This window comes from Rattus norvegicus, chromosome 3 (assembly GCF_021556685.1).
Source record: "Rattus norvegicus strain SHRSP/BbbUtx chromosome 3, alternate assembly SHRSP_T2T, whole genome shotgun sequence".
NCBI lineage: Eukaryota > Metazoa > Chordata > Mammalia > Rodentia > Muridae > Rattus > Rattus norvegicus.
The window spans coordinates 87211707-87227133 of record NC_141536.1 but is presented as its reverse complement, the minus strand read 5'-3'; the positions used below and the strand labels follow the sequence as shown (position 1 = coordinate 87227133).

At 39.0% G+C, this 15427-nt stretch overlaps 1 protein-coding gene across 11 annotated transcripts in view; it reads left to right on the top strand.

Moving 5' to 3' along the window:
• The window catches only part of Iftap (intraflagellar transport associated protein), a 94448-nt gene that overhangs the window by 11511 nt on the left and 67510 nt on the right, over positions 1-15427 (top strand). For all 11 annotated transcript variants that reach the window (NM_001429177.1, NM_001429178.1, NM_001429176.1 and 8 more), the window contains 1 exon segment: positions 10837-10991. In NM_001429177.1, the coding sequence (NP_001416106.1) occupies positions 10856-10991 (136 nt within the window). In that variant the 5' untranslated portion in view covers positions 10837-10855.

Below are 15427 nucleotides of genomic sequence, written 5' to 3'. Positions count from 1 at the left end.
AAATATGAAAGGCCAGCCACCCTATAAAGTACCAAGATTGTAAGAGCACCAGTGGAAGGGGAAGCCCTTGGTCCTGCTAAGACTGAATCCCCAGTGAACGTGATTGTTGGGGAGAGGGCGGTAATGGGGGTAGGATGGGGAGGGGAACAACCATAAAGAAGGGGAGGGGAAGGGGTTAGGGGGATGTTGGCCCGGAAACCAGGAAAGGGAATAACATTCGAAATGTAAATAAGAAATACTCAAGTTAATAAAAAAAAAAAAAGTACCAAGATTGTTTCCTTAGGCAAAGTAAATTACATTGCTGCTGTGTTCTCTTCTCAGACCTGTAACATGCAGGTGGGCTCTGAGAAACCTGGTTTCCTCAAGACCTCCTCAGACATTTATTATTCTTTTCAAGTTGCAGTGGGATACATGGCAGGTTTAAAAAAAACAAAACAAAACAGTTTGCCGACACATGACTCTCTGTGTAGTTAAGAGATCAGACAGTGCACTAAGAAGAAAAAATAGTTCATAGGGGCATGTATCTTAATGCTTACAACTCTCATCTCGGACACTTGGTTTTGTTTGGGTGAGTTCATTACCCAAGGATCTGAAGATAGACACCTAAGATGTGCTAAGTCGGTGGTGATGATATCGCACTCCACATTTCATTGTAGTATATACATTTTAGTGCACACAACACTGCTTATATGATTGCTGGCTTTATTACTTGATAATACAACAGGACTTCTGGGAGGTGATGGGAGTTTCCTCCCATCTCTTGGACAGAGGGTAAGGAGAGAAACCAGTTTCTAATCACTTGGTTTCCAAGTGACATTACTCAGATCAGAGCAGTTAGTATTCTGTTTCTTTTCCAAGGCTTAGATGGCACAAGTGTTGTTTATGATTTACCCATAGCTATTTATATGTCTTTACTTACCATTATGTTCTATGCTTTTCATGTTGTGCTCAAAGCATAAAACAAAACCAAGCCCCCCACACCCACCACCAAAAAAAAAATGAAAAAAGAAAGAATCTCGTTCATTCTAGGCAAGCCTTTCTTTCTCTTTTTTCTTTTAGAAAAATATTTCATGATAAAAGCACACTAGCGAGTGGGTGGTAGATGAAAAGCATTCTTCTGTCTAGAAAACCACTGGCATTTGCATAAACCACCAGACTGTCTGGGAAGGGTGATCTGCTTTGTCAGTCTCGGGAGACCTTTAACATTAGGTTCCTAGTTCTTCTCTAGGTAAATACAGGTCTAAAGTGAATGACCGGTGCTCCTTAGATTCTTCAACTTTGACTGTTTGTGAACGTCTTTAAAAAGCCAATAAATGCCTGGATTGTCACACACACAGAAACGACATGAGAGGTCTCAAAGGATTTTTGCCTCTGAGCTGTGTATAGCCTGTTCATTATTTGCCTTTGGTAGCATTGAGCTATATTGAGGGTAAATATGCAAAGTATACCAATTAGAGCGTTGGAAAGGAGCCCTGAGGGAATGTCTATAACTGTACTTTTTAAAAAACATAACTGTGAGAGGACATTTGCAGCAGCAGGAATAGCCTGGCCATCGTGATGTACTGTGTAGACCAGCTGAATGCTTTGAGGAAGAGACTGTTGTGTTGTGCTGTGCTCCAGTTCTGGAACAGTAGAGAGCTGTGGAGATTCCTGTGTTTCCACACATGTCCTACTGATGTGAAATAGGAGAAAGAGCCACGGACGAGGTTCTTTGTTGGCATTCCTTCTCTGTCAGCTGCAAGGGTACTCTGATAAGCTGCGCATTGCTGGAGGCTGGCGTCGCTACAGGTGAATGAGTCGTAAATTGTAAGTGATGGCTTTTCAGGTATTCATTTTTTGAGGTGCATGTAGCTTGAGGTTGATACCTAAACTACTGTTTTCATTTGGTCCTCTAGCATCGTGCTTCATGTGGGACAGGGATGCACAAAGTAGTATCTTGTGGGTAGCATCAGTGCATTCAAAGTCAGAGTGGTCTCAGTCATAGGCTGGGTTTCCCAAGGCACACATTCATTTCATCTTCGGGGCCATCTTATGAGCTTCATGGCTCCGTAAAACTCATGGGGCCATCTGCGTCTCAGAATATTTTGGATTTTAGTAAGGTAGGTAGTACAAATGCCATGCATTGCCCAGACCTCCAGTTGGCCTGTACCCCATTTACAAACCCATTAAGGGACATGTGGGCAGTCACGCTGGGTGGAAGAAATAACAACTGCGAATGCTCTCGTGTCAACTCAGGTCAGGTTTGTCAGAAAAAGATCTTGAGCAGCATAAGAAAACACTCCACCCCACTTAGCATGCGATCTTTAGAACTGAGGTTTAGGAGACAAGGCTGAGCCATCACAGCACCTTTTCTAGACAAGAGGAAGCAGGTTCAGAGATGTCAAGTAGCTTGGCAGAGTGTGGTATACAAGAAGAGCTGGGCTGTGACTGTGGAGCTTTCTGAAACAACAGGCTGGACTTCTACTTCTTGATCTTCAGAATGTCATGGATTACTTTTTATTGGATATTTTTTATTTGCATTTCAAATGTTATTCCCTTTCCCTGTTTCCAGGACATAAGCCCCCTATTTCACCCTGTTACCCTTCTTCTATAAGGGTGTTCAGCTCACCAACCACCCCCGTTCCTGACCGCCCCCCCCATTCCCCTACACTGGGGGGTTTTCAGCCATGGCAGGACCAAGGGCTTCTCCTTCCATTGGTGCCCCAAAAGGCCATCCTCTACTACATATGCAGCTGGAGCCATGGGTCAGTACATGTATAGTCTTTGGGTAGTGGTTTAATCCCTGGGAGCCATGGTTGGTTGCCATTGTTGTTCTTATGGGGTTGCAAGCCGCTTCAGCTCTTTCAAACCTTTATCCAATTTCTCCAACAGGGACCCCATTCTCAGTTCAGTGGTTTGCTGTTAGCATTCGCCTCTGTATATGACATTATGACATGCTCTGGCTGTTCCTCTCAGGAGACAGCTATAACAGGTGCCTGTCAGCATGCACTTCTTAGCTTCATCAATCTTACCTAGTTTTGGTGGATATATATATATATATATATATATATATATATATATATATATATATATATATATATATTGTATACCCATGTGGGTCAGGTTCTGAATGGCCCTTCCTTCAGTCCCTGCTTCAAATTTTGCCTCCATATCCCCTCTTATGAATATTTTTGTTCCTCCTTGTAAGAAGGAGTGAAGCATTCACACTTTGGTCTTGAGCTTCATGTGGTTTGTGGATTGTATCTTGGGTAATTCGAACTTTTGGGCTAATATCCACTTAATCAGTGAGTGCATATCATGTGTGTTTTTCTGTGATTGGGTTACCTCACTCAGGATGATATTTTCTAGTTCAATCCATTTGCCTAGGAATTTCATGAAGTCATTGTTTTTGATAGCTGAGTAGTATTCCATTGTGTAGATGTACCACATTTTCTGTATCCATTCCTCTGTTGAAGGGCATCTGGGTTCTTTCCAGCTTCTGACTAATATAAATAAGGCTGCTATGAACATAGTGGAGCATGTGTCTTTGTTGTATGTTGGGGCATCTTTTGGGTATATGCCCAGGAGTGGTATGGCTGAGTCCTCGGTTATTGCAATGTCCAGTTTTCTGAGGAACCTCCATACTGATTTCCCAAGTGGTTGTATCAGTTTGCAATCCCACCAACAATGGAGGAGTGTTCCTCTTTCTCCACATCCTTGCCAGCATCTGCTGTCGCCGGAGTTTTTGATCTTAGCCATTCTGACTGGTATTAGGTCGAATTTCAGGGTTGTTTTGATTTGTATTTCCCTGATGACTAAGGATGTTGAACATTTCTTTAGGTGTTTCTCAGCCGTTAGATATTCCTCAGCTGAGAATTCTTTGTTTAGCTCTGAACCCCATTTTTAATAGGGTTATTTGTCTCCCTGTGGTCTAACTTCTTGAGCTCTTTGTAAATTTTTGATATTAGCCCTTTATCAGATGTAGGATTGGTAAAGATTTTTTTTTGAGTATTTTTGGATCCATATTCATAAGGGAAATTCTTATGAAGTTCTCTTTCCTTGTTGAGTCTTTGTGTGGTTTAGGTATAAGAGTAATTGTGGCTTCATAGAAGGAATTCGGTAGTGCTCCATCAGTTTCAATTTCATGGAATAGTTTGGATCGTATTGGTATGAGGTCTTCTATGAAGGTCTGATAGAATTCTGCACTAAACCCGTCTGGACCTGGGCTCTTTTTGGTTGGGAGACTTTCAATAACTGCTTCTATTTCTTTAGGAATTATGGGATTGTTTAGATGGTTTATTTGTTCCTGATTTAACTTTGGTACCTGGTATTTGTCTAGAAAATTGTCCATTTCCTCCAGATTTTCCAGTTTTGTTGAATATAGGCTTTTGTTGTAGGACCTGATAATTTTAAAAATTTCCTTATATTCTGTTGTTATATCTCCCTTTTCATTTCTGATTTTGTTAATTTGGATAAGCTTTCTGTGCCATCTGGTTAGTCTGGCTAAGGGTTTACCTATCTTGTTGATTTTTCTCAAAGAACCAGGTCCTGGTTTTGTTGATTCTTTGTATAGTCCTTTTTGTTTCTACTTGGTTGATTTCCACCCTGAATTTGATTATTTCTTGCTGTCTATTTCTCTTGGGTGTATTTGCTTCTTTTTGTTCTATAGCTTTTAGGTATGCTGTCAAGCTGCTATTGAATGTGCTGTCTTGTTTCTTTTTGGATGCACTCAGAGCTATGAGTTTTCCTCTTAGAACTGCTTTCATTGTGTCCCATAAGTTTGGGTATGTTGTGCCTTTATTTTCATTAAATTCTAAAACATCTTTAATTTCTTTCTTTTTTTCTTTGACCATGTTATTATCGAGTATAGTGTTGTTCAGCTTCCATGTGTATGTGGATTTTTCTGTCGTTTTTGTTGTTATTGAAAACCAGCCTTAGTCCATGGTGAGCTATAGGATGCATGGGGTTATTTCAATCTTTTGACGAGGCCTGGTTTTGGACCAATTAAATGGTCAATTTTGGAGAAGGTGCCATTAGGTGCTGAGAAGAAGGTATATTCTTTTGTTTTAGGATGAAATGTTCTATATCTGTTAAATCCATTTGGTTCATAACTTCTGTTAGTTTCACTGTGTTTCTGTTTAATTTCTGTTTCCTTGATCTGTCCATTGATGAGAGTGGGGTGTTGAAATCTCCTACTATTATTGTGTGAAGTGCAATGTGTGCTTTGAGCTTTAGTAAGGTTTCTTTTATGAATGTAGGTGTCCTTGTATTTGGAGCAGAGATATTTAGGATTGAGAGTTCATCTGGGTGGGTTTTTTCTTTGATGAATATGCAGTGTCCTTACTTATCTTTTTTGATGATGTTTGGTTGAAAGTTGATTTTATTTGATATTAGAATGGGTACTCCAGCTTGTTTCTTCAGACCATTTGCTTTGAAAGTTGTTTTCTAGCCTTTTACTTTCAGGTAGTGTTTGACTTTGTCTCTGAGGTATGTTTCCTGTATGCAGCAAAATGCTGGGTCCTCTTAACATATGCAGCCTGTTAGTCTATGTCTTTTTATTGGGGAATTGAGTCCATTGATGTGAAGAGATATTGAGGAATTCTGATTATTTCTTTTTATTTTTGTTGTTTGAGGTAGAATTAGGTTTATGTGTGTCTCTTCTTTTGGTTTTGTAGCAAGGAGATTACTTTCTTGCTTTTTCTAGGGTGTAGTTTCCTTCCTTGTGTTGGAGTTTTCCATCTATTATCCTTTGTAGGGCTGTAGAAAGATATTGTGTAAATTTGGTTTCATCATAGAATATCTTGTTTTCTCCATCTATGTTAATTGAAAGTTTTGCTGGATATAGTAGCCCAGGCTGGCATTTATGTTCTCTTAGGGTCTGTATGACATCTGCCCAGGATCTTCTGATTTTCATAGTCTGTGTTGAGAAGTCTGGTGTAATTCTTATAGGTCTGCCTTTATATGTTACTTGACCTTTTTACCTTGCTGCTTTTAATATTTTTCTTTGTTTTGTGTGTTTGGTGTTTTGACTTATTATGTGACAGGAGGAATTTCTTTTCTGGTCCAATCTTTTTGGAGTACTGTAGGCTTCTTATATGATTATGGTCACCTCTTTCTTTAGGTTAGGGACATTTTCTTCTATAATTTTGTTGTAGATATTTACTGGCCCTTTAAGTTGAGAGTCTTCACTCTCTTTTATACCTATTATCCTCATGTTTGATCTTTTCCTTGTGTCCTGTATTTCCTGGATGTAGGATCATTCAGGATGTAGGATGTAGCAAAAGGCTAGGACCTTTTGCATTTTGCATTATCTTTGACATTTGTGTTGATGTTTTCTATGGTATCTTCTGCCCCTGAGATTCTCTCTTCTATCTCTTGTATTCTGTTGGTGATATTTGCACCTATGACTCCTGATCTCTTTCCTAGGTTTTCTATCTCCAGGGTTGTCTCCCTTTGTGCTTTCATTATTGTTTCTATATCCATTTTAAAATCCTGGATGGTTTTGTTCAATTCCTTCACCTGTTTGGTTGTGTTTTCCTGTAGTTCTTTAAGGGATTTTTGTGTTTCCTCTTTAAGGGCTTCTACTTGTGTATCTGTGTTGTCCTGTATTCCTTTTAAAGGAGTATTTATGTCCTTCTTAAAGTCCTCTATCATCATCATGTGAAGTGATTTTAAATCCAATTCTTGCTTTTCTGGTGAATTTGGATATCCATTATTTGCTTTGGTAGGAGAACTGGGCTATGATGATGCCAAGTAGTCTTGGTTTCTGTTGCTTAGCTTCCTGTGCTTGCCTCTCGCCATCAGGTTGTCTCTGGTGTTAGTTTGTCTTGTTGTGTCAGACAGTGGCTTGACATTCCTGTAGGCCTGTGTGTCAGCACTCCTGTAGACCTGTTTTCTTTCAGCCAGATCTGGTAACAAATTGCTGCTCCTGGGTTTGTGTGGCTTGAAGCCTCCAGGCATGTTGCTTGGTGCAGAAGAATTGGTCTTACATCTGCTCTCAGGTTTGTAGTTGTTCTTGGCTATTGACTTTCAGCTCTTGGTGTAGGCAGAAATGGAAAGGGTCGTGCCCCTGACTGCTCCTAGTTCCTTGTGCTCAGAGGGCACAAATGGCACTAGACAGTTTCCTCTTGGGTCAAGAATGTAGGCAGAAAGTAGTTTTCTCCTCTGAGTTCTCAGGATTGTTGCTACTTCTGAGGGTCCAGCTCTCTCCCCTACGGGATTTGGGTGCAGGGAGCTGTGGGACTGTTTCAGTTCAGTTCAGGGTGCAGGCAGAAACCAGCAGTCTCCTATATTCTTGTATCTAGAGGCCATTATGCAGGTTTCTCTTGGGCCAGGAATGTGAGCAGAAGTGGTCATGGATCTTGTTATGTTAAAAAAAAAAACCCTATTCTTTCCTTAAAGAAATTAAATATGCTTATAAGGAATAGCATATATTTCCTATCTTTATAAAAATGTCTATTATCATAAACATTATAGGGGAAGATTTAGAAAATATATTTGCCCGATTCCTGGAAGAAATTATGAGTGGAACTGGTGGGTTCAGAGGATGGTTAAGAACATCTTTAATGTTTTTTCTCTTATATATTCTTGTGTGGTTTGTATTTTAAAAGATTGTTTACTTTTATAGTAGAAATAGATTTAAAAAGGAAAGTGGGTGAAAAAAGTTAATAGGTAACAGATTTTTATTCTCTTTTAAAATGAAAGATAGTAACTCTTAAAAGATTGATTTTTATTGTTTTTAAGTGTGTGTGTGTGTGTGTGTGTGTGTGTGTGTGTGTGTGTGTGTGTGTAGGCCAGAAGCATCAGATGCCCCTGGAGTTGGATATGTGTACATTCTGTTGTGGTACTGGAGATGAAACTGTGGTCCTCTGTAAGAATAACATGTGAACTATGGAGGTTTCTCCCTAGCTCCATTTTTATTCTTGTTTCAGAAAAAAATAAAGAAGCTTGGTGCTGTCTTTTCTTGCCATATAGTATGGAAGCCCCATAACCCCTTTTTATTATCCTACATGTATTACTGTGGTGGTGTTTACTCTTCCTCTTAATGTAGATAGTCAAGTTTCCCAAAGCTTTATCAAGTAATATTTCATACAGAGTAAATAGAATTCTGTCAGGAGCCATCATAGGAGAAGCTAATAACTAGCAGACAATCTTCCTGAGATGAGTCTGCCTTGAATTAAAATCCATGATGGATTTTTTTCTGATAGGCACGGCCCTGGAGAAATTCATTTTAGGCAAGATTCCTGATATTAATATGCTTTCTCTGTTATTATTAAATATATAAAATTACTAGGTATTAGCCCACCCTTTTGAGCAGATCTCTGCAGAAGTACAAAGATGTACTATCTTGTAGTCATGCTATATAGACAAATGCACAATAATTCTATAGAATTCCTGATTTGACTCAAATAATTTTAGGAAGAACGTTTTTAGAGAGGGTTTTTGTTGCTAGAATGATGTAAAAAAGTTAGAATCAAGAATAGTATGTGACCACTCCTCAGAATAGTAAGTAAAGAGTGCATAATAAGAAATACAATGAGCTTTCATGATGACACTAAAAAGAGAAAAAGACTTGGGACAATTCTGTGTTCAAGGAAAAACATTTAGGTCCAAGGATAAAGTCACAGGTGTGTACTGTGATAAGTCAAGGCCATGCAAAAGCTGTTGCTTTGAACTTTTAATGAGTATATTATAATGAAACACTGCTTTGAACTTAATATCAACATCCTTCTGTAACTCTCATTTTATCTCTGTGGTAATTTTCTAAGAACTTTTTGTCTAGGAGGTATAAAAAGACCAGAGAAAAGAAATAAAGTTGGTTGAATGGTTCGGCTTGGGGAGCTTTCCTCATCCACTCACCCATCCATTCAGATGTATATTTCTGTTTATATGTTTCTGTGTAGGTATATGTGTATGTATGTAAGCATGCATAAGTACTTGTGGAGTTGATTGTAACAGATGGTCAGGCCCTGCCAAAGTGTAGATGTATGAATGTTTGAATGCATACATGCCTATGCATATTTGCCTGTACAAAACATCTTAATTCTTTTCCTTTCCTTCTTCTGATTAACCAGTTAGGCCAGCAAAGGTCTTTTGGATCCCTGGGCAGAAAAAGGAATATTAGCAATAAATCCTTTCTCTTAATTCCCTACTGCTAAACAGTATGTGTTAATTGCCAGATATTAGCATTTATTAAAGCACAAGTAATAAAGAGTTAAGTTTTTAATGAAGCACAGAACAGTTAGAAAGAGTTAAGTTCCCCTAGCACTTATTTAAGCATAAAGGGTTAAATACAGCATAAAGTTATAATGTTTAATAAAGCACAGAGTTAAAGAGAAAAGAAGCTAACATTTTTAACAATAGAATAAGCAAGAAAGGTTTTAGAATCTTTTAGAAGTTATCAGCAAACATTCAGTATAGTTAGAGAGCTAGAGGGCCAGAGACATCATTCTTTAAAGCAACATCTGATGCTGAGTTTTCAAGGCTGGGCAGGATCCCAGCACAATTCAATCAGATATGATATCAGGAGTGAAGACTAAGTTCAAACTGCAAAGAATGAGGCAGTTATCAATGAAGTATGTGCGAAGAGGCCAGTGGTGTTGTGAACATCATGTTCAGTTGAATAGGATGGGTAGAGTACTTAGAATGTGAGAATTAGTTCATACCGAGACCATGTCTGAGTCTCAGCTCTAGTTCTGGATGCCATATTGTAAACACATATAGGTGATGTGTATCAAATCTTTCCAAGCCTATTGATTGGGGGCTTGATAGGGTTCTTGGGACTCCCTTATCCAAGGACAGGTGAAGTCATTGACCAAGTTCAGTAGATTTTGTCAAGTCTAGTGGCATTTGACCATCATTCCTATTCAGATGAGCATCTTTAGTGCAGCATTAGGCTAAAAGGTCTACAACATATCCTTAAGTCTCAAGTATTTGGGATGCAAGGATGAGAAGATGTGCTCAGTCTTTCATGACTGCGAACATAGAAGCAGATGAAGAATTTTGTATGATTCTTACTAGCGAGTGTGCTAATACAGCACATGGTGGCATGAGAAATGACAGGCAACTCTTCCCATGATGGTGAGAGGTATGAGTGTGGTGACTTAGAAAACCACAACTCTGAACTGAGTTTTGGAAAAGAAGTATGTCCCAAGAAATCGAACGAGAAGACTGAGATGGTTCAGTTTGACTTTGCTCAAGTACCTGAAAGGATGTCAGGTACTAGAGGGATTAAAATTGTTCAATCATTCTCACTGTCTCAGGGGACATTTGCGGTAGGCTAGGGAGACAGATTCAGGCTCACTTCTAGGTGTTTTTAGTAGTGTACCAGTGGCTTCACTGGAATGTCAGAATTTGCAGACCTGGGTGTGCCAAGATACAGGAAGGGCCAATTCTTGCTAACCAAGTACTGGTGCGGTTACAGTAGATGGAGGGCTTGAATGTAGGGTTTGGAAGGTACATTTAGCTCTGTGAACTTGCCTAGGTTGTGGAAGCTAACACTGAAGCACTCATTGTTGGCCCTTTCTCCATACCAGCTCCATTGCCTTTCCCACTGCATGGGGTGGTGGTGGTTAATAGGCATCCTTTGAGATTCTCCTCACATTGAAAGAATTTTAGTTCCCAGTCAAATTACATGACATTATTCTTGTATCTTAATCATATAATGAGAAAGGTGAAATCCAAACTGAGGTACAGTTATCAGTTCAGCAGCACAAACTGCTGCTCTTCCCTCTTCTGCTGGAGTTCGCTACTCCAGCAGCTATCTCTACCTGTCTTTCTGCCCTGAATTTATCCACCACCTCCCATAGTTGCTGAGGCTGCCTTACTCTCTAGTTTCTGCTTTTCTTTGTCTTGTAGAGTGGCCTTGTCAATTGGAATGCCTGCTCAAATACCGAGGAGACCAGAGATAATGAGTGAAGATCAGTTAATGAAAGAAGTCTTGGATAAGTTTGTCAACTGTCATGAGCAAACCTATGAAGAATTTCTGAGCACTTTTACTCATCTTTCAAAAGGTAAATTATTGAAGTAGAGTTTTTACAGCAACAGATAAATAACTTTTTAAGTCTATGCCCTTGGTATATTTTCAGAAGACTCATGAACATTCATTGAACTCTTTAAAGCACATAAATCTTACTAGAGAATTGTGACTAATAGGTATAAACACCTATGCCTTTATCTATTCAAGAGTCATGTTGCAGAGTCACAGACATTTGATAATTACTGATGAGCAGAGGAATTATTTAGCTATTCACTTCATTTATTTTTTTAGAAATGTAAATGAAGAACACAGATTATTAGAAGCACATTTAAAACTAAACACTCTACATGACTGGGTTTTGGCTTGATCATTTACCAGCTATTTGACTCTAGTAGGAGTAATTACCAGAAAGTGGGTCTAATCATGGCACCTCACTCAAAGGGTGTTAAAGACTCAGGATACACTGTGTATAAATGAGCATAGTGGCTACACATTGTGTGTGGTTGCTGTTGCTATGAGATGGGGATACTGGTGATGATAATGGTGCCGAGGTTGCTGTAGACAGGAAACATCCCTTTTATTCTGGGGCGATATAACCTAAAGCCTAAAGTCTAAAGTCAAAGTGTGTGTTTCATTATGTGCTTGCTCATTCTATGTAGAGTTGGTTTTTAATTGAACCAACATTTAAATGCTTAGTGATTTTATGAAAATATTTATTCTATTTATTTTAGGCCACATGAAAAGATTTGGTGTCTGTGATTTCCCTCACAGTGTTAGCTAGAGCTCAAAGCCCCTGCCTTGGAGTGCCTTAGTTCCGTCTGAAAGTGTGTGTGTGTGTGTGCCTGTTCACTCCTGTGCACTGGAGTTGTGTCCAGTTTAGGTCTGTTTTCAGCTGTTTGACTTGCCTTCAACGTTGGCCCTTTCTGGCTTATTTTGGATCCATGTGACATCACCGAGTCTCCACCCACTTGCACTTTAGATTCCTTTGAAGGTTGTTTGGACACTTGTTTCAGAGCCCCCTCTGAAGCTCGGCTGGGGCCAAAGGCCAGCATTTTGTGAAAGCTCCTCTGGTGGTTCTAATGGGTATCCAGAGTTGAGAATAGGAAGTTTTGTATCTGGAAGGCCACAGACTTTATAGTAAGCCTGATCTGATTTAAGTCGTGACTTATATTCTAAATAATTGAAAGGTAAAGTATTCTACTAAAAAGAAGGGAAGTGGATCTTGACTTGTTTGTTTGATTATTCAAATACAGGTTGAACAATCCTAATTTGAAAATTTGAAACCTGAGATTCTTCGAAATTCATGATTCCATAGGAGGAAAAGTCTACATCTGATCTCATGTGTTGTTATACTAAAATATTCATGAACTGAAGATACTGTATGAGATTACCTTCATACTAAAGTATATAAATCATAAATGAATTTAAGTTTTAACTAGGGTCCTTTTCCCCTCCCAATATCATTACATATATATTTCAGTCTGAAAAAGTCCAAAATGTGAACCCTTTCAGTGGAGAGAGGCTGAACCATGTAGATGTCCAAGGCCGAGTTACTGCTGAAGGCCATGTCCATTTGTAAGGCCTGTGCTGCTGCCTGAGGCTGTATTGATGTCTGTGATCTGGGCTGCTGCCAGGAGGCCATGTCTGAGTCTGAGATCCTGCTGCTCTGGGACCTTGTTAGTATGCAGAGACCATGCTGAAGTCCATGGCATGTGCACTGATACCAGAGGTCATGTGGAAGTCCATGAGCTATGCTCCTGCTGACTATAAAAGACATGGAAACTTTTTCTGCAGTGGTACTGATGACTGCAGCCTCCCCTCCTCCCCCAACACACACAAAGTAAACTGGACAGGAAGCCATTGAAGAGAACTCTTAAAAATGGATGCTGAAAAATGCTGAAGTAGCTCCACACAGTAGACAGCCACTGGTATGGGTGGGAATTTGTAAGGACTCACTTTTTTTGAAGAGGCTGCCACCAGGAGTTTACTCATGCTTCAGAGACTAGATGGACAACATAAATTGAACTCTTTTTATTTTATTTTATTTATTTATTTTTTGTAGGGAGGCCACAGGAGTTTGTGGGACAGACATGGGAGAATTGGAAAGTAAATCAGATCAGGGAGCATTATGTGAGATTCCCAAATAACCAATACTGTATGTCAGAAATACTGCCAATCCTGACAGCATTGGAATCTCAATGTAATACTGAATTATATATAACCAACGAATAGTATCAGTATATTTTGTTTATACTTAAACAAAACATGTGGTCTGTGAGTTTTATTTTATTTATACTTAAGTAGAGTGGAGAATTTAGAAATATTGCTTAATTTGGAAACAGTATGAATGAATTATTCTGATATGACATGCAGAGCATATCTGAACGACCTTTAGTCTGCCAACCTGGCTTACATCATCTTTTTGTTAATAGACGTGGGTTCAGGAAGTTGCTTGTTTTCATTGAGCCTAGTGATTTAGTTCTTGCTTTCTGGACCCAAACATGGCCATATGAGTGGCTGGCACGAGATGGCCCAAATAAAGACTGAAATGGAAGAATTAGTGAATTTTGATTCTATATAACTTTGGATATTGTGTAGCTGATTTTATTTTTGTACCATGAAATTGTAAAACCTTAGTGTTAGCAGGTCCTTTGTCTCATTCATCCTCAGTTCTGATTTGGTCACTGTATGCCGAGAATGAAACTGCCTCAGAGGCGGCGCCTTTCTTTAGAGGTCAGCATGGGGCCCCAAATTGGGCTGAAATAAATGAGGATGGGAGCCACATAAACTGCAGCTTCGAGTGAACTGGCCGCTTCTTCCTTTGAAAATATCCTTAGGCGCTGGTTCACATTATAAAGCAGTGACCTGAAAAATTCCTCTTAAAGCACAAAGAGTTGTATGTACAAAAATATGTCTTAAGTCAGGAACTGTCCTCCCCGTCCCCTTGAAACCTTTAAATGCCTTCTGAAGGAATGAGCAGTATTTAGGGACATGGCTCAGAACTGAGTCATAGTGTGGATAGTTGCTCCACGCCAACGTGCTAAGAAATTAGGTTGTTTTCTCAAAGTTTCCATTTCCCTACCTTGTTTCTACTCTTTTTATTTGGCTCCATGTGTTTGGTTCTTTTGCACGACTCTTTCGGCAGATTTCCTCAGTTGGTTCAAGTTCTAAGTCCATTACCATGTCTACTGGTTGACTATTCTATTTATGTCTGTAATAGTTATATACCAGAATGCTTATGGGATTTCTTTTCTTTAGAGGAATATTAAGAGGGTCAGTAATCCCATTACACTTATTTTCTTGAAAAAATTAAACTATAGGTTTTTTTGAGAGAAATCCACATTACTGCTTCAGACCCCTGGAAAGCAGCTGGGAATTGTTAATATCACACATTATTCTCAATACATTACACTGAAGTTGATTATATTTTGGAGTTTTTTTAACTTTGGATTTTTTTAAAAAGATTTATTTATTTTCTGTATGTGAGTACACTGTACCTGTCTCAGACACACCAGAAGAGGGCATTGGATCACATTACAGAGGTTGTGAACCACCATGTGGTTGCTGGAAATTGAACTCAGGCCCTCTGGAACAGCAGTCAGTGCTTTTAACCTCTGAGCCATCTCTCCAGCCCCTCAACAATGAATTTTAAAACCATGGTACATATTTGATTGTAAATACAATGTTTTATCAAAGTGCTTAGAGATATTTATTACTAGTTTGAAACAGTTATAATTGAATTCTCAGTAGTGTCTTCAGTTCAAGAGGACAGATTAAGTTGGGATATATGTGTTCAAAAATCATTGTTTTTTCACTTGATAAAATAAAGGGAGTTTTACTTTTCCCTTTATTGGTAGAGACAGTAATGTTGTTGACACTGTGGCTAAAGATAAGTACTAAGCTTCACTCCTCTGTATCTCTTTGTGTACATAATTTAAGAACTTTTTAGAGTAGCTAGGTGGAAGAGGCTTTTTTTTTTCTGTCAATTTCTATCATTTTTAAAAGTTTTGAAAACGTGACTTTTTGTTTTGTTTTTTGTTTTTTTTAATAAATACTCATTCATTGAGTCATTCGGTTATTCTTTAAATATTTCCCTTTAGTGTAGGTACTGATTTAGGTACTGAGAACTCAAAATAACTAGGATCTGCTTTGTGTTCTCAAGTGCTCATAGTCCAGTGAGGGATGAAAAAACAAGCAGGAAACAATGCTGCTATGCACACCATCTGTGCAGACATACTGCTCGTGTGGAGAGCTCATGCAGTCCTGGGAGAGTGCATAGGAAGCATGCATGCTATCCATCAGAAAGGACGAGCTAAGTTTGCTACCGATGGAGCTAAGGCCTTCTGTCCTAACTCATCAGGTGAACACAGAAAGGTTTCACACATAAAAGCAGAAGCTGGGAGAGGTTGAAACGTATCTGTTGACATTGGTCCATTGGGGTCATGGTTTTGTTGGTTTTAATCTGTCTGT